The sequence below is a fragment of the Tachyglossus aculeatus genome, chromosome X1 (assembly GCF_015852505.1).
Source record: "Tachyglossus aculeatus isolate mTacAcu1 chromosome X1, mTacAcu1.pri, whole genome shotgun sequence".
NCBI classification, from domain to species: domain Eukaryota; kingdom Metazoa; phylum Chordata; class Mammalia; order Monotremata; family Tachyglossidae; genus Tachyglossus; species Tachyglossus aculeatus.
In genome coordinates, this window is record NC_052101.1 from 41,528,814 (window position 1) to 41,550,888 (window position 22,075).

At 45.6% G+C, this 22,075-nt stretch overlaps 1 protein-coding gene across 3 annotated transcripts in view; it reads left to right on the top strand.

Moving 5' to 3' along the window:
• The window catches only part of PRELID2 (PRELI domain containing 2), a 79,432-nt gene that overhangs the window by 50,839 nt on the left and 6,518 nt on the right, over positions 1–22,075 (top strand). The window contains exon 6 of one of the 3 annotated variants that reach the window (XM_038740181.1): positions 20,720–20,777. The exons of the other annotated variants lie outside the window; for them this stretch is intronic. Coding sequence (XP_038596109.1) covers positions 20,720–20,767 — 48 coding nt within the window. The 3' untranslated portion in view covers positions 20,768–20,777. Of the gene's footprint in view, positions 1–20,719; positions 20,778–22,075 lie in introns of those variants that run through there. 3 annotated transcript variants of the gene reach the window in all.

Sequence of the window (22,075 nt, forward strand, 5' to 3'; positions counted from 1 at the left end):
CTAATAATAATAATAATAATAATAATATTATAATGTAATAATATACCTAATGTACCTAATGTACATGAATGTAATGCACCTAATAATAATAATAATATATAATAATAATAATAGCGATATTCGTTAAATGCGTGCTGTGTGCAAGGTACTGTACCAAGCGCTGGGATGAATACAAACAAATGTGGTTGGACACAGTTCCTGTCCCGCAGGGGGCTCACAGTCTTAACCCCCATTTTGCAGATGAGGTAACTGAGGCCCAGTGAAGTGACTTGCTCCAAGGTCTCACAGCAGACATGTGGCAGATTAGAATGCAGGTCCTTCTGATTCCCAGGCCGGTGCTGTATCCACTGAGCCACACTGCCTCTCCGCCTGTTCCTGAAGTGATGGAAAAAGCCATCTTGGGAGCGGGGTGACAGTCGCAGAGGGGCAGCCATGCCTTCACTTTCCAAGAGCTCCTTGCTCCACTCTTAGGTCCCCATTAGAAACGGAGATGGGCGATGCTGACGCACTCTGCCTAGGCGACTGCCTCCCCAGACTTGTCGGAAATCAATTGCGTCTGCCGTGGCCTAGCAGCATCCGCTCACACCTCCTTTACGGGACAATTGGAAGTGCCTTTATGGTTTCCAGAACAGGGGTGGGAAGTTATTTGGACCAGGGGCTCTTAATGAGTTTTAGATAGCTGGCGAGGGCCAAGCATATGCGGAATTTGATGTTCACGGTATCTGTAGACAGAACTGTCATGGTTCTGTCTATGTCAGGTGGTTTTTTAACACTTTTTTAATACTGTGTTTGTTGTTGGTGTTTTTTAACACTGTCAGGTGTTTTTCAATGGTCTTTATTGAACACTTCCTGAGTGCCAGGAACTGTACTAAGGGCTGCGGTAAGTACAGGATCATCCGGTCAGACACAGGTCCCTGTCCCACACTTCATAGGAGGGAGAACAGGTGTTGAATCCTCAGTTTAGAATGAGGACACTGAGGCGCGGAGCAGCTAAATGACTTGCCCAAGGTCACACAGCAGGCAAATGGCAGAGCCGGGATCAGAACCCCGCCCTCCGACTCCCAGTCCCAAGTTCTTTCCGCGTCTCCACCCTGCATCTCATTTATGGTCTGTATCTGTTGTATAAAGAACACTTCGTGCCATTTCTGCGCACATTTTCCCCGCTAATAAAGCTGCACGTAAACTTGGTACAGAGGAGTCGTGGACAATGATGGTATTATAAGGACGGTTGCTTTTGTTGGACACAGAGGTAACCAGGCAGGGTCTGTTGACGGGCAGGGTGTGCCCAATCTGCTCACCCTTGCCCGAGATGTTAAGAAGAGGAAAGAGGAGCGGTAGCCCTCGTTAGCCTTTGACCTTCTGGGCCAACCAGGCTGACGTGGACTTGTTCCGCTGGACACTGGGCTGTGGACAGCGTCTGGGTCGGACAGCAGGAGAGTGACACGTGCCCCGACGGCCTCCTGTCAGAGTGGGAAGAAAAAAATTCCAAAGTGAAATTTCTCAGGCCTTCTGAGGAAGGGCTCAAAATAGTAGGCATGAGGTTCTTTATGGTTAATGGACTCATATGCCGGCATTCTGAGTGAATAGTAATAATAATAATAATGATGATGATACTTGTAGAGTATATAGATATAAATAGTAAATATTACTCTATTTATTTTACTTGTACATATCTATTCTATTTATTTTATTTTGTTAGTATGTTTGGTTTTGTTCTCTGTCTCCCCCTTTTAGACTGTGAGCCCACTGTTGGGTACGGACTGTCTCTGTATGTTGCCAACTTGTACTTCCCAAGCGCTTAGTACAGTGCTCTGCACAAAGTAAGCGCTCAATAAATACGGTTGATTGGTTGATTGATTGTGGTATTGCTTAGTGTTTCCTAAGTGCCGAGCACTGTTCTAAGCACTCGAATAGATGCATGATTGTCAGGTCCACAAGGGGCTCACATTGTAAGTAGGGGAGAGAACAGGTATTGAATCACTGTTTTACAGATGAGGGAACTTAGGCACAGAGAAGTGAAGTGGCTTGCCCAAGGTCACCCAGAAGGCAAGTGGAAGTGGCAGGATTAGAACCCAAGTCTTCAGACTCCCAGCCCCGTGCTCTTTCCCCCAGACCACACTGCTTCTCTACAAGGGTGCAGCAAGAAGCCCTTGCAGTTTGTGATCCACTTCCCGGTTCCCAAGCTGTTCTGCTCCCCGGATTTTCAGTCTTCCACGATGGCACTTTCTCCCCTGCCTTTACGTTCCAGGACTTTACGTTCCTCTCCCACTTCCCCCCTAGATCCAACCTGGCCAAGAACTCAATGGCAAATGACATCTGGCTGCCCCTTTTGCTGCCCCTGTTACGTTGTCAGACTGTAAGCTCAGTGTGGGTAGGGATGTGTCTACCAACCCTGTCATATTGTACTCTCCCATTCATTCATTCATTGTTGTACTTATGGAGCACTTACTGTGTACAGAGCACTCTACTCAGCGTTTGGGAGGGTACAGTCCAACAATAGAGTCCCTGCCCACAGCGAGCACTTCATACAGTTCTCTGCACACAGAAAGTGCTCATAAATGCCATTTATTGGTTGGTTGATTTATTGATTGATTATTACATCCCTGGCCAGGCTAGAAAACCCAGGCTTGGAGAAATGGGCGGCTGTGACGGGCATATACCTGGGCACGTTTAAAGGCCCATAGAGCATTAGCTAGGGAGTAAGGAGTGAGGCATGTGGGTGGATCGCTCAATCACTCAATCAATCAATCAGTAGTATTTATTGAACACTTACTGTGCGCAGAGCCCCGTACTAAGCGCTTGGGAAGCAAATGCAGAGGAAGCGTCTCACCTCTCATCCCGGGGCCCGTCAATCACCAGAGCGGACATGGTAGAAAAGCCTTCACACCTCCCTGCTTCCTCTTTCCCTTTCTCTCTCCTTCTCTTCCTTCCACTTACATTCTCTCTCTCCTCTCTTTCCCTCCTCCCTTCCTCTCTGCTTCTTCCCACCCCTTCCCCCTCAAAGCTAACGCGGTCTAATGGAAAGAGCACAAGTTTGGGAGTCAGGCAGTGGAATTTATTGAGCCCAAGGATCTGGGTTCTCATCCTGGCTCTACCTCTTACCTGCTGGGTGACTCTGGGCAAGTCAAATGACTTTGTGTCTTAGTTACCTCATCTATAGAATAGGGGGATTGAATAATGGTTCTCCCTCCCCTTTAGAGTGTTAACGCCATGTGGGACAGGGGCTGAGTCCAACCTGACTGTCTTGTATTCATCCCAATGCTGTATGGTATTTTCCCAAGCTCTTAGTACAGTGCTCTGCACACGGCAAGTGCTCAATAAATGCGATTGAATGAATGAATGAAAGCTTGGCACATGGTAAGCACTTAATGTGACCTAGTGGATAGAACATGGGCCTAGGACTCAGAATGACCCGGGTTTGAATCCCGGGTCCAACATTTGTCCTCTGTGTGACCTTGGGCAAGTCCATTCACTTCTCTGTGCCTCAGTTCCCTTATCTGTAAAATGGGGATTAAGACCGTGAGTCCCATGGTGGGTCAGGGACTGTGTCCAACCCAATTATCTTGTATCTACCCCAGCCCTTAGTACAGAGCCTGGCACATAGTATGTGCTTAACAAATGCCAGAAAAATGATTATTATTAAAGTTCCACCTCCTCAGAGCACCCCTTCCTGCCTCTCCAGTGGTTCCTTCAACCAGCTAAGACACTGCTTTTATAAAGCACATCCCCCATGGGTTTATTAGTCATGTAAAAAAAATTCCCCCGAGGCTATTAGTTTTCTGTGCCCGTTAGCTAGCCCTGTCTATGCTCCCCGCAAAATGACAAAGGCGACAACAGCCAGAAAAGGGAAATTTATGCCACCTATAAATCTTCATTATCCAGGGCAGACTTGAAGGCAGACTCGCGTTTCAGTCTTGACTGGAAACAGATACCAGAAGCACCCGGGGGTCTCAGAGCAACATTAAACAAACTCGCAGTTTCAGCTGCATCTGCAGATTTTGCATTTGATGGATGAGTCGGGTATTGATCAAAGAGACGTGCTCCCGTGGCATTGATCTGGGTGGGTTCAAGTTGATGGTGACACAGTCATCACTCGCTCTGTCCCAAATTTTTACTAGAGAGAAAACCCGCGAATCGCAGTGACATTGACAAGCTCTAAACAGCTGAACGGCAGATATCTGCGGAAGGGAAATAGCCACAGGGTGCTTCACAGCAGCATCGGAGCAACCCCATTAACGCAAGAAATCTCATCTGCCACTGCCAGTGCGATCAGATTGGTGTCTGTGAGACATTACTAGGCCCATTAAAATTGAAGGCACCGTTCACTCTGTCATTTATTTTCCCTGTAGACTGTGAGCTCGTCGTGGGCAGGGAACGTGTTGTACTTCCCTAACACTTAGTACAGTGCACACAGGAAGCACTCAGTAAATATGCCCTTTACTCTGTAAAGAGCACTGTACTAAGCACTCAGGAAAGTACAGTACAGTAGAGTTGGTAGCCTTGATCCTGGCCCGCTGTTAGAAGACAGTTGCCAAGATTAACCCTGAAAAATAGCATTAAATCGTACTGTGGCCAGACTCCAGATGGGCGCAGAGAATGTGATGTTTCCATCATCATCAATCGTATTTATTGAGCACTTACTGTGTGCAGAGCACTTTACTAAGTGCTTAGGAAGTACAAGTTGGCAACATATACAGTCCCTACCCAACAGTGGGCTCACAGTCTAAAAGGGGGAGACAGAGAACAAAACCAAACATACCAACAAAATAAAATAAATAGAATAGATATGTACAAGTAAAATAAATAAATAAATAAATAAATAAATAGAGTAATAAATAAATATGTTTCCAGCGTGCCAGACTCAGGAGTAATGCAGGAAACCACATCAAGACCAGTACGGAGTACTACCAAAGGACTGTGTGGCCCCATTCATTCATTCATTCGTATTTATTGAGTGCTTACTGTGTGCAAAGCACTGTATAGCGACCGACAGACATATTCCCTGCCCACCACTAGCTCACAGAAGCAGACCTGGTCTCTGCCAACCTCCTGAATACATCTTCCTGCCCTGAGAAGTTTATTTTGATCTTGAAGGTGTTCTACAATGACCCCGTTGGCTTTGTGGAATTGAAAGGGTCTAGTCTGACATTTTCCCAGTTGCAAAGAGCAATGCAGAGTCAAGTATCAGGCCCAGTCTTGTTCAGCTGATTCTTCGCAACCATGTGAAGAATGCAGCCAAGAATTTCAAATCTGGTATTAAGGCTTTCTTCCGGCATTCTGCAGCATGGCTAGGGGAAGGAAAACAGGCTTGAGAGTCCAGAGACTTGGGTTCTAATCCTGGCTCCACCACTGGCCTGCTCTATGACCTTGGACCAATCTCTTAATTTCCCCGAGCCTTAGTTTCTTCTTATGCAAAATGGACATTAATTACCTATTCTCTGTCTACCTTAGACTGGGATCCCCATTTGAGACGGGACCTGTCCATTCTGGATTGCACTCTATCTATCCCAGTGCTTAGCTCAGTACTTGGCATATATTATTATTATTATCTTAATAAGGTACCCCTTTGAGTTGGGAAAATAATACTCTGGGAACATTTTCCAACTCAAAGGGGTACAAGAGCATGGTAAGGCATGGACAGAGATTGCTTTGTGGGCTAACGAGCAGCTTGTAGGAGAGTGCTGATAGCATATAATAATAATAATGTTGATGATGGAATTTGTTAAGTGCCAACTATGTGCCAGGCACTCAAAATGTATTGTCTGCAAATCCAAACCATGCCCTTCCCGTCTTGATCCACCCTTGGAAGAGGAGATAGCAGCAAGAAATAAGGTTGTTCTAATCAGAGTTTGAAGGGATTCATTGTTCTTCTTCAAATACTATCGAGTCGTTCCCGACCCATAATGACTCTAGAACGTCCCATCTTCTGTCATAAGATCGTTCTGGTGTGTGAATCCTTAGAGTTTTTTGAGTAAAGATACGGAAGTGGTTTTCCAATGCCTTCTTCTGTGAAGGGAGTCCTAGAAGTTGAGAATTCTATAGGGGGACAGGAGCTAATCCCGGCAAAGATTTGGTTCAAAAAGTTACAGAACATTGGAAGGAAGGGAAAAGTAGACAGGTCCCTGGGAAGATGAGAGGGAAGATATGCAGAATCACAGGACTGAGTAAGTGGACAGCCAGAAAAGTATTAGTAGTATTTATTGAGTATAGTACTAAGTTTCTGGGAGAGTACAATATAACAGACACGTTCCCTTCCCACAACGAGCTTATAGTCTAGAGACTGTAATAATAATTGTAGTATTTAAGTGCTTATTTTGTGCCACTAAGTTCCAGGATTAGTACAATCTAGGCCAAGTGAGCTCAGACCTCATACCACATGGGGCTCACAGTCTGAGAGGAAGGGAGATGGGTATTTAATCCCCATTTTACAGATGAGAAAACTGAGGCACAAAGAAATTGTGACTCGCCCATGATCACACAGCAGGCGAGTGGTGGAGCCGGGATTAAACTCAAGCCTCCTAGTATCCAGGCCTGTGCTTTTTTCAGTCCTCGTCTTATTTCTCCACGGAGGTTTTGTTGTGACCTGCCATTTTGAGGCCCCTGCCATCACACCTGACCCCGGTGCTTCAGATGCATTCATTCATTCAATCGTATTTATTGAGCGCTTACTGTGTGCAGAGCACTGTACTAAACTCTTGGGAAGTACAAGTCGGCAACATCTAGAGATGGTCCCTGCCCAACAGCGGGCTCACAGTCTAGAAGGGGGAGACAGACAACAAAACAAAACATGTAGACAGGTGTCAAAATCGTCAGAATAAATAGAATTATAGCTATGTGCACATCATTAACAAAATAAATCGAATAGTAAATATGTACAAGTAAAATAAATAGAGTAATAAATCTGTACAAATATATATATACAAGTGCTGTGGGGAGGGGAAGGAGGTAGGGCCGGGGGAATGGGGAGGAGGAGAGGAAAAAGGGGGCTCAGTCTGGGAAGGCCTCCTGGAGGAAGTGAGCTCTCAGTAGGGCTTTGAAGGGAGGAAGAGAGCTAGCTTGGCGGATGTTCGGAGGGAGGGCAGGCCAGGGGAAGGACGTGGGCCGGGGGTCGACGGCGGGACGGGTGAGAACAAGGCCCAGTGAGGAGGTGAGTGGCAGCAGAGGAGCGGAGGGTGTGGGCTGGGCTGGACAAGGACAGAAGGGAAGGGAGGGAGGAGGGGGTGAGGTGATGGACAGCCTTGAAGCCGAGAGGGAGGGGTTTTTCCTTGATGCATAGGTTGACAGGCAGCCACTGGACATTTTGGGGGGGGGGGGGGGGGGTGAGACATGTCCAGAGCATTTCTGTGCAAAGATAATCCAGGCAGCAGAGTGAAGTGTAGACTGAAGCGAGGATAGACAGGAGGATGGGAGATCAGAGAGGAGGCTGACGCAGTAATCCAGTCGGGATAGGATGAGAGATTGTACCAGCACGGTAGCGGTTTGGATGGAGAGGAAAGGGGGTGCTGGGGGTGAGGAGAGGGGCAGGGTTGTGTGAGGGTGAGGGGCTTGGGGGTGGGTCCCGCAGAAGGGGGCTCGACCTGCCGTCACTTTGGAGCTGAATGCCAGGGTGTGAGGCAGGCCCTGCTTTGGAGGGTCAGGCTCTCTGTGAAGAGGAGCTTGAAACTGGGCCTTGAGCCACATTGTTTTACAGCGTTCAGACTGTATGTTTTTGACCTTGTCCTTGTCTTTTAACTTTTTTTTTTCTGTTTTTTCTCATTTCACCTATCCTTGGCATCCATCACCAGCCATCTCCTCCCCACCATTATTCTTATATTGTGAGCCCTTTGAGGGCCCAGGGACCAGGTTATTCTCCCATCTCTGTGCTTTTTCCTAGCACTTAGAAAAGTGCTAGCCCACTGTTGGGTAGGGACTGTCTCTATATGTTGCCAACTTGTACTTCCCAAGCGCTTAGTACAGTGCTCTGCACACAGTAAGTGCTCAATAAATATGATTGATTGTTTGACACGCAGTAGAGGCGTAAGAAATACTATCCCCGATACTCATATTCCCTGAGCAGGATGGGTAAAGAGAGTCGATGACAGCAGAATACTGCAGCGTCTGGTTTTATAGGAAAACCACAAGCAGTTTGGACAGTGTGAAACGTAAAAGGCAAGGAAGCAACTCTCAGGTAATGTGGTTTAAGTTGTGGCTGTCTAGGAGTTTAGCAGCAGATAGACAGACGTGCATCACTTCCCACAGTTAGCCTTTGACGTGACTCTTTTAGGCTAGAAACTGTGAGAGGGCCAGGCACCCAGTGGGCGGCAAATGTGACAGCACAGAAATGGTTACGTTTTCCATGCCCACCGTGCAGAAGGAAGCGTGGGCGACGCATCTGACCCACCAGCCGTATCACGGGTGGATAAAATCAGGACTGCCTTGGAACGCCAAAGGGCCGTCAGACATAAGATGAGCTCCTGTTCTTTATGGACTCAAGTGCTCAGGTTCCCGAGGCAGCTGATAAAAACCATCTCTGAGGGAAAGTGTTTGGTGTCTCTGCTCCGGAGATAACAGTGCTTCTTGAGGGCCCAAACGGGAGTGGAAGATTTCGAAAGTCCCCAAACTTTTGCAATCCTGATTATTTTTGAACCTCAGTGATTTGCAGCTTCAGTCACACCAGGAATCCAGTTATCTTCCCCAAGCAGTCCGCTCTTCCCCATTCCTGCGTATTTCTCTGGTTTCCCAAACTCCCATGGATCTTGTTAACTTCACAGGGGAGCCTCCAGTCACTCAGGGGTATTTATTGAGTACTTTATGCAGAGCATTGTACTAAGTTCTTGGGACAGTGCAATACAACGGAATTAGCAGACATATTCCGTGCCCTTAAGGAGCACAGTCTGGCCTCCTGTCGAGCATCTTCAGGGAGCAGATTGAGCAAAGTGAGCCATAAATCATGACTGGTGCCTGGGGAAACTCTGGGAGGTGACCATTGAAGAAAGCTGAGGTTTGTAGTTGGGAGGGCTTCCTTTTCCATCGCTGGGATCCTGCCTTCTCCCATGGCACCTTCTCAGCCCCTCTGCCGGACAGTTTCCGGGGCGGGGAGTCCGAGGAAAGGAAGAATCTGGATTCGTCATTTTATTGTTTATCTGAGTAATTCTTGGCGGCCTGGGGTGCTCCAGAAAGTAAGGCTACACCCCGGGTGATCATTCATTTGTGGAGAAATCGCTGTTCAGATTTTTTTCTGAACGTAATTTCGTGTTGGAGAGAACTTCCAGAGCTTTCATAGCTGTTTTATTGCCTTTTAGGAGATAGAGCTTTAAAAAGAATTAAGGTCTAATAAACTTGGGGCATGTGGTAAAGGTAGCGTTTCCCATCTTGAGGAAATTTGAACAGTTAATCAAAGGCCCGGGCCCCCTCTCCCTGCATAGGAAAGCGGGGTGAATACGTTAAGAACTGTGTCTAGCAACAAGTCTGTGTGCTTCAAATTAACCTGTGTGATTTCAGATTCCCAAATGAGCATTTTGATTCCAGTGGTCTCTCTCTTCATCCCTCTACAGTGCTGCCCCCCCTCCCACCCCCAAATTGGGTGTGTGTCTGAGGGAATTGCTAATCCAAAAAACCCCCCAAAAAACTGTGATTGTTGCTATATACTGCATCAGCCTCCTCTCAGGTCTCTTTGCCTTTGGCTTCCAGTCCATTTTTCACTCTGCCGGCCAGGGCATATTTTCCAAACATCATTCTGCAAACGTCTCTCTCCTCTTTAAAAACCTTCGGGTGGTTGTTTCATCTTTTAATCAACCAGGTACTCTTCACCACTGACTTCAAGACATCCTGTTAATTCTCTCCTTCTTATCAGCCCGCTTCTCTCACTCATCATTCTCCCCAAACTCCTCTCCAGGTGCCCCACTATTATCACCCTTCCTCTGCCTGAAACTCCCTCCCCCTTTTAACCCACTGGACCACAGCTTTCCTGAATTTCAGAGCCCCCCAGGAAATCCACCTCATCTAGAAGGTACTCTCCAATTAGGCTTCTCCTTTGCAGGTCACGTATATAATCATCATAATAATAATAATGGCATTTATTAAGTGCTTACTATGTGCAAAGCACTGTCCTAAGCACAGGGGAGGTTACAAGGTGATCAGGTTGTCCCACATGGGGCTCACAGTCTTCATCCCTATTTTACAAATGAGGTAACTGAGGCCCAGAGAAGTGAAGTGACTTGCCTGAAGTCACCCAGCTGACAAGTGGCGGAGCCGGGATTTGAACCCATAACCTCTGACTCCAAAGCCCGGGCTCTTTCCACTGAGCCACGCTGCTTCAACAGCCGCCCTTAACGTTGATGAAGCTGTGTGGCCAAGTGGATAGAGCTGGGGCCTGGGAATCAGAAAGGCCGGAGCTCTAATTCCGGCTGAGCCACCAGTCATCTGCTGTGTGACCTTGGGCAAGTCACTTCACTTCTCTGTGCCTCTGTTACCACATCTGTAAAATGGGGATTGACTGTGAGCCCCATGTGGGACAGGGACTCTGTCCAAGCCAATTTGCTTGTATCTACCCCAGTGCTTAGTACAGTGCCTGACACATAGTAAGCACTTAACAAATACAATTATTATTAGTTTATGCATCTATCCTTGGCATGTTCTCGACTTCTCTCTTGGCTCTTTGTAGGCAGGAAATGTGTCCGTTTATTGTTGTATTGTACTCTCCCAAGTGCTTAGTACAGAGCTCTGCACACAGTAAGCGCTCAGTAAATATAATGGAATAAATGAATGTTAACTTCCACCTCTCTAGTTTTCCCTCTACACTTCTGTTCTCTACTGCTGTAGGCAAGGCTTTTTACTCCTCCTCCAACTCTTTGGGAATGGCTTGTATCTTTTGGTCTCCCCCCATTAGAATGTAAGCTCTTTGAGGGTAGGGACCACTGTCTCTTCCTCCATTGTTCTCTCCCAAGGACTTCATCTGGTGTGCTGTAATAATAATAATAATAATAATAATAATAATAATAATAATAATAATGGCATTTATTAAGCACTTACTTTTTTCCAACCACTGTTCTAAGTGCTGGAGAGGTTACAAGGTGATCAGGTTGTCCCACAGGGGGCTCGCATTAATCCCCATTTTACAGATGAGGGAACTGAGGCCCAGAGAAGTTAAGTGACTTTCCCAAAGTCAAACAGCTGACAATTGGTGGAGCCGGAATTTGAACCCATGACCTCTGACTCCAAAGCCCGGGCTCTTTCCACTGAGCCACGCTGCTTCTAAGCACTCCATGAACAATACTGCTTATTCTTAAGCCCACTGGTTGGTTTGTGATTGAAACACAGAGAATATTCCTTAAACACTGGGGGGTTTTGGTTGCTTGAGGAAGAAGAAGCCAATTTACTTAATCCCCTCTTTTTTTAAGGTACTTGGTATTTGTTATGGTATGTTAATAATTATGGTATAAGCGCTTACTATGTGCCAGGCACTGTTCTTTTCACTGGGGTTGGACACAGTCCCTGTTCCATGTGGGGCTCACAATCTTCATTCATTCATTCATTCATTCATTCAATCGACTGGACTGATTATTTGATAATATTTATCCAGTGTCCCCTCACGCAGAGTTTCATGATGAAAGTTAATTAATTAATTAATTCATTCATTCAATCGTATTTATTGAGCACTTACTGTGTGCAGAGCACTGTACTAAGCATTTGGGAAGTCCAAGTTGGCAACATCTAGAGACGGTCCCTACCCAACAGTGGGCTCACAGTCTAGAAGGGGGAGACAGACAACAAAACAAAACATATTAACAAAATCAAATAAATAGAATAAATATGTACAAATAAAATTAATGAATAGAGTAATAAATCCGTACAAACATATATACATCTATACAGGTGCTGTGGGGAGGGGAAGGAGGTAAGGCGGGGGGGGGGATGGGGAGGGGGAAATCCCCACTTTACAGATGAGGTAACTGAGGCACAGATTAGTGAAATGGTTTACCCAAGGTCACACAGCAGACAAGTGGCAGAGCCGGGATTAGAACCCAGGTCCTTCTGACCCCCAGCCCCGTGCTCTATCTACTAGGCCACACTGCTTCTCTTTTCCTTCACCTCTAGACTGTAAGCTCCTTGTGGGCAGGGAATGGATCTACCTATTCTGTTACACTGTACTCTTCCTAGAGCTTAGTATAGCGCTCGTCACATAGTAAGCGCTCAATATATACGATTGGCTTCAAAGCTCTCCATCACCTTGCTCCAGGTGTGACAGGTATTCACACCCGTCTACTTGTTTTGTTCTGTTATCCATCTCCCCCCTCTAGACTGTGAGCCCGTTGTTGGGTAGGGACCGTCTCTGTTGCCAAATTGTACTTTCCAAGTGCTTAGTACAGTGCTCTGCACACAGTAAGCGCTCAATAAATACGGTTGAAAGAATGAATGATTGGTTGATTGACTGGTTGATTTACCTCATACTCCCTGGTAGGAAAATGGAGTCCGTGGTGGGAGTATATCATTACTAAATAAACTGGAATGGTTCAGTGCTCTGGTTGTTAGCAGACGGTTGTTATTGAACCCGATATTAACAGGTGGATTCTTTTTTAACGCAGCTGCCTGCTGCATGTAAAACTTTGCTTTTGTTCTTTCCTAATCTTTTGGCAATTTTCCCATGTGTTGCTTCTGTTTTGATTGCTACTGTTAATTTAGAATGTTAAACTGTGATTTCAAACAATGCCAAACACCTCATCTCTTAAACCCTGCAGAACTGTCATTGTCTTGCCACTTCACAGGTAACTTGAGGACTGAGAATGAAGATGAATAATCTTATTTATGTTGCTAGTGTTAATTCCAGCACTTCGTTGGAACCCCATATCTTGTTTAACCCGTGGCTTTGCCTCCTGGTGAGGGAAAGCTTAGGAAACACCATGCGGTCTTGGGAATGGAATAGCAAAGCCCTACTCCAGTGCCCGGTGGGTGAATTAACCAAATACATCGGCTTGTTGCGATTTGTATCAAAATGAAGGTGCTTTCTTCACACAGTTCGGCTTCTCCAGCCAAGAGGTGACTTCCTTTAGGGCAAAAGTCAAAATGAATTTAACTCTTTTGCCCCAGCGAATCCATTAATTTGTGAAATGGTTTACCCAAGGTCACACAGCAGAGAAGTGGCAGAGCCGGGATTAGAACCCAGGTCCTTCTGATTCCCAGGCCCGTGCTCTATCTACTAGAGCAGATTATTTAATAATGGCCAGGGAAAGACATCAACCTCAGCCTGCTTTCAAGGGGTTTGTTAGCAGGGGTATTTTCAGTGGATTCCCCGTTTGCTGAATCCTGAGTCAAGGATTATAATAATAATAATAATAATAATAATAATAATAATAATAATAATGGCATTTATTAAGCACTTACTATGTGCAAAGCAAATAATAATAATAATTATGGTAGTTAAGAGCTTACTCTGTGTGAAGCACTGTGCTAGGACATAGAAGGCACTTGTGTGCCTTATGTTGCATTCAAGATTGACCCATTTGGTGTTACCAGTCAGGAAATTGCCTACTAATGATTCAGTTTACAAATCCGACAGTGCAAATCCTCTCGGTAAAGTAGCCTTCTACCAAAAAGCTCTGATAGAAAGAGTGCTCTACTCCAACTCTTCTGGAGCCCCACTCAGAGACTGTTATGGAAACACAGGATCGGTCCGTCTATTTTGGCAGAAGAGATGGAATTTCTAGTTAGAGTTTCTGAGCCCATTTTGCTCCCAGAAAAATGTGACTTTGGGCAGCCCCAGCTCACGGTTCATTATGATGGAACAATTGAGCTCCTTTATAGACTGTGAGCCCCACGTGGGACAGGGGCTGTGTCCTATGTAATTCACTTGGACCTCCCCCAGTACGCTTAGAACAGCGTTTGACACAGAGTAAGTGCTTAGCGAATACCATGCCTAAAAAATAATATAATAATGTTGGTATTTGTTAAGCACTTACTATGTACAAAGCACTATTCTAAGTGCTGGGGAGGATACAAGGTGATCAGGTTGTCCCACATAGGGCTCACAGTCTTAATCCCCATTTTATAGATGAGATAACAGGCACAGAGAAGTGAAGTGACTTGCCCAAAGTCACACAGCTGACAAGCGGTGGAGTCGGAATATGTGGCTTAACTTCACTTTTGCCCGTTCAGGTAAGGGAATGGGGAAGAATATGCAGTTAACCAGAGGGGGTTTGAGATTTCTGAGCTAGCCTTTCTGCAGCATTTGGATAAATGTTTATTTTGGGGCTTAAGTTCATTCATTCATTCAATCGTATTTCTTGAGCGCTTACTGTGTGCAGAGCACGGTACTAAGCGCTTGGGAAGTACAAGTTGGCAACAGATAGAGACGGTCCCTACCCAACAGTGGGCTCACAGTCTAGAAGTGATTGAAATAAGCTCTCTTAGCTGTTCCCAAAACAATGGATAGTTTTTGAGTTCCGTGATTCCATGTGGTAGTGGCAGTGTAGATGGGAGGCTTTGAGGCTTTTGAGGTATTGGGGCTGCCTGGTCACAAGGGGCATTAATGGGGAAAGTCACAAATAACTGTGTTGTATAGTAATGATTTAAGATTTGCCGTTACCGTAATCGGGGCGGTGTACCAGAACTTTTTAATAATTGCTTAAACTGTGAAAGCTAATGAACCACCAGTACAGTGGAGAAGCAGCATGGCCTAGCGGAAAGAGCACTCTCCTACTTAACTGGATATTTGTAAATTCATGGGCAGGGAACATACCTACCGACTCTGTTGTATTGTGCTCTCCCAGGTGCTTAGTACAATGCTCTGCACACAGTGTAGTAAATTCCCTTGATTGATTGGTATATCCACCTGTGATTGTGATTATTAATAATAATTCATTCATTCAATCGTATTTATTGAGCACTTACTATGTGCAGAGCACTGTACTAAGAGCTTGGGAAGTGCAAGTCGGCAACATATAGAGATGGTCGCTACCCAACAACAGGCTCACAGTCTAGAGCGGGGAGACAGACAACAAAACAAAACATGTGGACAGATAATCATCATCATCAATCGTATTTATTGAGCGCTTACTGTGTGCAGAGCACTGTCCTAAGCGCTTGGGAAGTACAAGTTGGCAACATATATAATAACAGTAATGGTAATAATTGTGATATTTGTTAAGCACTTGTGTTTCAGGCACTGTTCTTAGCACTGGGGTTGCCACAAGATAATCGGGTTGGACTCAGTCCCTGTCCCTCATAGCTCTCACAGTCTTAATCCCCATTTTACAGAGGAGGTAACTGAGGCACGGAGAAGTGAGGAGATTTGCCCAGGATCACACAACAGGCAAGTGGTGGAGCTGGGACTCCCTTCCAACTCCCAGGCCAATGCTCCATCCACTAGGCCGTGATTGTTATTTTTATATCTTCTCCCACTCTAAACCGTTGTATATTTTCCTTGTTTTTTTCTGGCTTGTCTTCCTCATTAGATCGCGTCGCCCTCGAAGGCAGCTTCCATGTCTTTTTTAGATTCCTCAGGTGTCCGAAGCCGTAGGCCCTTGGTCAGTACCGCTGCCTCCGATCGCGATAATTAAATGAGTAATTCCGTTAGCGAAGAGATCCCCTTGGACTCCTCCAGCGGAACCGCTTTTGAAGTTGACTCCTTCGTGTTGGATAGAAAGAGTGTGGTGGCATTGAGAGTCCTCTTGGGTAATGCCGAGTTTATGCCAAGGCAGAGCCCCATTCCCCTGGCTTTAGCTGGTTTTAGCTTTCAGTTTCCTCACCTTCAAACTCCCTTTTTTCCCCTGAGACAGGCTGGGAGTTTCCTCTGCGATTGATTGGCCTATCCCATGGAAACTCCTTAAATCTGGGGAACCTAATAAAAAGCAGTTGGAATTTCAGAAGTTCGACAACTTTCACAGCTGCGAAACTGATAGATGGTGCATGCAGGTATTAGACAAATTAGCCTGTGAGACAGCCGTGTTGGCAAATAGAGATTGCTTTGTAATAAAGAAGGAAAAATTTTTTCCCCAGGGCTGAAAAAAGATAAAAATCTGACTGTTTTCTGGTTTATCAGTCCAAAAAGCCCTTAAGTCATATCTGTAAAGGTGAAAAACTTAGTGGATAGGCAATGTTTGCTCTGCATTTCAGGTACATATCTGTGAAGGTGGCAAACTTAGTGGATAGGCAATGTTTGCTCTGCATTTCAAGTACATCATTGTATTATACCAAGTGTAAATTTAGCCCCTTTAAGTTTGCTCTCCTGGGGCTGAGATTTAAAGTGTTTGAACTTTGTTTGAAAGAAGTATATTGATTAGTCTTCTTTCTTGCAGAAAAGATACTGAGTAATAGCTTGTACTACTCCTTTAGTATTTTTTTTTAATTCACTTTATGGATTCTTTTTTTTTTCCCCTCTTCCCGACTATTCTGCCTAAAAGACTAAAGTGGCATGGGTGAGGAAAAAGAAAAATCAGCTGTCACAGCGGGAACATAATTGATTCAATAAATAACGTTTTTAAACTCCCAAGGCAAACCTGCGAGGCTTCACTTATGTCAATTAGCGTTCTGCTCAGTAAATGGTGGCATTCTTAATGTAGACAGATGGGCAGAGCCAGTTGACTTGCCCTGCCCATAGAAATGGTGGGCGAGTTTGGTTTTGTTGTTATTAAAGAACTACCACCTACATCTCTGTGCAGAGCTTCAAAATGAACCTTGAGAACTTTCCTCGGTAAAATCAATGCCGCTGTTTGGGCTCTGACACCTATAACAGAGTACGTAATTACCAGTGTGTGGGGAAAAAAAAAATCTAATGCTACGGAGATAATGACTAGGTCTGCCAGAGTTTGTATAAATCTGCCGTGGCCTAGTGGAAAGAACCTGGGCGTCGGAGGATCTGGGTTCTAATGTCGGCTCTGCTCTTTGTCTGCTGTGTGACCTTGGGCAAGGCACTTCACTTCCCTGTGCCTCAGATACCTCATAGGTAAAACGGGAATTAAGACTGTGAACCCCTATGTGGGGTATGGACTGTGTCCAAACGTATTAACTCCTACCTTCCCCATTGCTTAGTACAGTGTCTGGCACATTGTCAGCGCGTGACTAATACCATAAAAAAGAAATAGCCAAAGGCCAGTATTAGGTCAGACCAGTAGTCCATCCAGGCCAATGTTCTGCCTCTGTGAGTAGCACTCCATGGCAGTTAGATGACCGGTGTGATGATTGCTCTCCTAGATACCCACCCCAAGAGTATGGATGAAACATAATAATAATAATAATAATAATAATAATAATAATGTCATTTATTAAGTGCTTATTTTGTGCAAAGCACTGTTCTAAGCGCTGGGAATAATAATGGCATTTATTAAGCGCTTACTATGTGCCAAGCACTGTTCTAAGGCACTGCGGAGGTTACAAGGTGATCAGGTTGTCCCACGGGGGGCTCACAGTCTTAATCCCCATTTTACAGATGACGTAACGGAGGCCCAGAGGTGACTTGCCCCAAGTCACACAGCTGACAATTGGCCGAGCTGGGATTCGAACCCACGACCCCTGACTCTAAAGCCCATGTTCTTTCCACTGAGCCACAAAACATCCGAAATCCCCAATTTTTCTCTCCATCCTAATTTCCCTTCTTGCATCCCATGAGTGTATCCAAAGCACTCTGGAACCTACTGCCATTTTCTGCCCGCCAAGCTTCTTGTAAAAATGAATTCTACCCACGGCTTCCACCCACACACTATGTGACAGAGTGTTTCCTTTTGTTTGTTTGGAGTGTACCACTTTCAGGTTTCATTCATTCAAGCATATTTATTGAGTGTTTACTGTGCACAGAGCACTGTACTAAGCGCTTGGGAGAGTATAGTACAACAATAAACGGTCACATTCCCTGCCCATAGCGAACTCCCTGTCTAGAGAGAGGAAGACAGACATCAGTACAAATAAATAAAAAGAGATAAGTACATAAATGCTGTGGGGCTGGGACGGGGGAAGAACAAAGGGCAGGGCAACACAGAAGGGAGTGGGAGATGAGGAAAAGTGGGGCTTAGTCTGGGAAGTCCTCTTGGAAGAAATGGGCCTTCAATAAGGTGCTCTGAAGGAGGGGAAAGTAATTGTCTGTTGGATTTGAGGAGGGAGGGTGTTCCGGGCCAGAGGCGGGACGTGGGCCAGGGGTCCGAGGCAAGACAGGGGAGATGGAGGCCCAGTGAGAAGGTTAGCACTAGAGGAGTGAAGGGTGTGGGCTGAGTTGTAGAAGGAGAGAAGCGAGGTGAGGTAGGAGGGGGCAAGGTTTTGTTTGATGCGGAGGTGGATGGGCAACCACTGGAGTGCTTGAGGAGTGGGGTGACATATCCTGAATGTTTTTGTAGAAGAATGATCCAAGCAGCAGAATGAAGTCTGGGCTGGAGCCGGGAGAGACAGGAGGCTGGGAGGCCAAACAGGAGGTTGCTACAGTAATGCAGACAGGATAGGATGTGTGACTGTATTAATATGGTAGCAGTGTGGAGGAGAGGAAAGGGGGAATTTTAGCTACGTTGCGAAAGTGGGACCGACAGGATTTAGTGACGGATTGGATACGTGGGCTGAATGACAGAGAGGAGTCAAGGATAACGCCAAAGTTACGGGCTTGTGAGGCAGGAAGGATGGTGGTGCCGTCTATATGTCTTCCTGCCCTAGGGTGGTGGGTTGTGGGGAAGAACATGAGTTGGTATATTTCAAACACGTTCCCGCTCAGCCTTCATTCTTCCAGTCTGAAGATCATCGTCTCTCTTGCCGCCTCTCAGTCAGTGGTGTTTATTGAGTACTTACTGTGTGCAGAGCACTGTACTAAGCGCTTGGGAGAGTACAATATAAACGAGTTGGTAGAAACACATTCCCCTTGCCTAGACTGTAAGCTCCTGGTGGGCAGGGATCGTGTCCGCCGACTCTGCAGTATTGTGTTCCCCCAAGCACCTACTGAAGTGCTCTTCATGCACTAAATGCCCAGTAAATATCATTGATTGACTGATTGACTCTAATCAACCCTTTCTCTTCAGTCTCCCACCTGTGTCATTGCTCACACCTTATTCATTCATTCATTCAATCGTATTTATTGAGCACTTACGGTGTGCAGAGCACTGTAGTAAGTGCTGAGCACCGTAGTAAATGCTTGGGAAGTACAAGTTGGTAACATATAGAGACGGTCCCTACCCAACAACGGGCTCACAGTCTAGAAGGGGGAGACAGACAACAAAACAAAACATGCGGACAGGTGTCAAGTCGTCAGAATAAATAGAAATAAAGCTAGATACACATTAACAAAATAAATAGAATAGTAAATATGTACAAGTAAAATAAATAGAGTAATAAATCTGTACACATATATATACAAGTGCTGTGGGGAGAGGAAGGAGGTAGGGCGGGGGGGAATGGGGAGGAGGAGAGGAAAAAGGGCTCAATCTGGGACGGCCTCCTGAGGGAGGTGAGCTCTCAGTAGGGCTTTGAAGGGAGGAAGAGAGCTAGCTTGGTGGATGTGCGGAGGGAGGGCATTCCAAGCCAGGGGGAGGACGTGGGCCGGGGGTAGACGGCGGGACCACTGAAATTTCTTTTTTTCACTGTGGATTTGTTAAGCACGTCCTATATGCCATTCACTGTGCTAAGCGCTGGGGAAGATACAAGGTAATCGGGTTGGACACACTCCATGTCCCACATGGGGCTCCCAGTCTGAATCTCTGTTTTACAGATGAGGGAACTTAGGCACAGGGAAGAGAGGTGACTTGCCCAAGGTCGCACAGCAGACAAGTGGTGGAGCCAGGATTAGAACCCAGGTCCTTCTGAGTCCCAGGTTCCTACCCTATCTACTAGGCCATGCTGCTTCACTTTCTTCCATCTGGTCCCTCATATCCTTTAAAGTCCTTTTAACGGGCCATTTCTTCCTGGGACCTTCCAGTCAATCAGTCACATTTATTGAGTGCTTACTGGGTGCAGAGCACCTAAACAGGCTCTTGGGAGAATACAGTATAACAGACACATTCCCTTCCCAAAATGAACTTACAATGTTTTCTGACAAATCATCTCTTCTTTCTGCTCAGATTATTCCCCCGCAACCTCGGGACGTCTATATACTCATCTGTTTACTTACTATCCATTATTGATATATTGCTCACCCTAGTATCCTTTCTATCTATTCTATCATTCTTTTATCTCTTGCACTTTTGTCCATTCAATCTGGCTCATCTTCTGCATTAAGTGGTAAGCTTCTCGAGGCGGGGGTTGCATCCTGTATGTCTTCTAAGTCAGCATCCACGATATTTATCGATCACCATGTGGGGTGGAGCACCAAACTAGGCACTTGAAGAAAAATAAATGATCTCCGACTTCAACCAGGTTACAGTCCTTTGGGGGAAATACTAGCTATTCTAATGCATCCTTCAATCAATCCGACAATCAGTGTTACTTATTGAGTGCTTACACTGTACAAACCCTGTACTGAACTGTAAAGGGAATTTGGATTGCCTAGTGGAAAGAGTATGGGGGTGATTTGGGTTCTAATCCTGGCTCTGCCAAGGACCTTGGGCAAGTGACTTCTCTTTGCCTCAGTTGCCTATCTTCCCAATGGAGAGTCAATATTGTTCTCCCTTCTAATTCAACTGGCAGCCCCATATGGGACCTGATCGCCCTGTATCTACCCCAGTGCCTAGTAGATTTCTTGGCACATAGTAAGTGCTTAACACATACCATTCTTCATCTTTCTTCTTCTTTCCTTTTTCTTCTTCTTCTTTCTTCTTCTTCTTCCCCTCCTCCCACAAAGAGCATACACACCAGAGTACCCAGGACACAGCCGAAAGACGATGCCTAAATCTTCCCAGCAACTCCCTCTCCGATTTGGACACATTTTAATGGGAGTCCAAGGGTCCTCTATTGTATTCACAGTGGCTTCTCTCTCCCAAGAAGGGTGGTAAAATATTTCTTGCTGCAGATACCTTTTTCCTCCATGAGCAGTAAGTATAAGCATTGGACCACATCTTGCGTGGCCCAGACTCTGTAACCCTGAGCTTCCTTGGGGCACCAGGAGGTGAGATTTAGCCCCCCCAAAACCCAGCATGTCTGTGGGGACAAAGACCAGATTTATTGCCAAGTTGGTCTGTGCCTATAATGGACTGGATTGTATCTGGACTGGACTGTAAATGTTTGTAATTTATGTACATATCTGTAATTTATATTAATGTCCATCCCCCTGTCTAGGCTGTAAACTCGTTGTGGGCAGGGAATGTGTCTGTTTATTGCTATATTGTTGTATAAGAAGCAGTATGGGCCGGGGAGGGTTCTAATCCCAGCTCTGCCACTTGTCTGCTCTGTGACCTTGGCGAAGTCACTTCACTTCTCTGGGCCTCAGTTACCTCATCTGTAAAATGGAGATTGAGACTGTAAGCCCCATCCAGCTTTTAGAACAGTGCCCAGTGCTTTGCACGTAGTAAGCGCTTAACAGATACTATTATTATTATTATTATTATTATTATTATTATTATTATTATTCCAACTCGATTTGTTTGTATCCACCCCAGTGCTTAGTACAGTTTCTGGCACATAATAAATGCTTAACAAATACTATCATCATCATATTGTACTCTTCCAAGTGCTTAGTAAAGTGCTCGGCAGACTGAAAGCACTCAATAAATACAGTTGACTGACTGGCTCAGTGGAAAGAGCCCGGGCTTTGGAGTCAGAGGTCAGGGGTTCAAATCCCGGCTCCGCCAATTGTCAGCTGTGTGACCTTGGGCAAGTCACTTAACTTCTCTGTGCCTCAGTTACCTCTTCTGTAAAATGGGGATTAAGACTGTGAGCCCCCTGTGGGACAACCTGATTACCTTGTATCTCCCCAGCGCTTAGAACAGTGCTTTGCACATAGTAAGCGCTTAATAAATACCATTATTATTATTATTATTCTGGGGTCTTTTTTTTTTTTTTAATTTTTTAAGTGTTTACACTGTGCCAGGCACTGAACCAAGCGCTGGGGTAGATACAAGTTAATCAGGTTGGACATAGTTATGTCCCACATGGGGCTCACAGATGAATTAACTGAGGCTCAGAGAAACTAAGCGACCTGCCCAAGGTCACCCAGCAGACAAATGGTGGAGCGGGGTTAGAACCCAGGTTCTGCAAATTC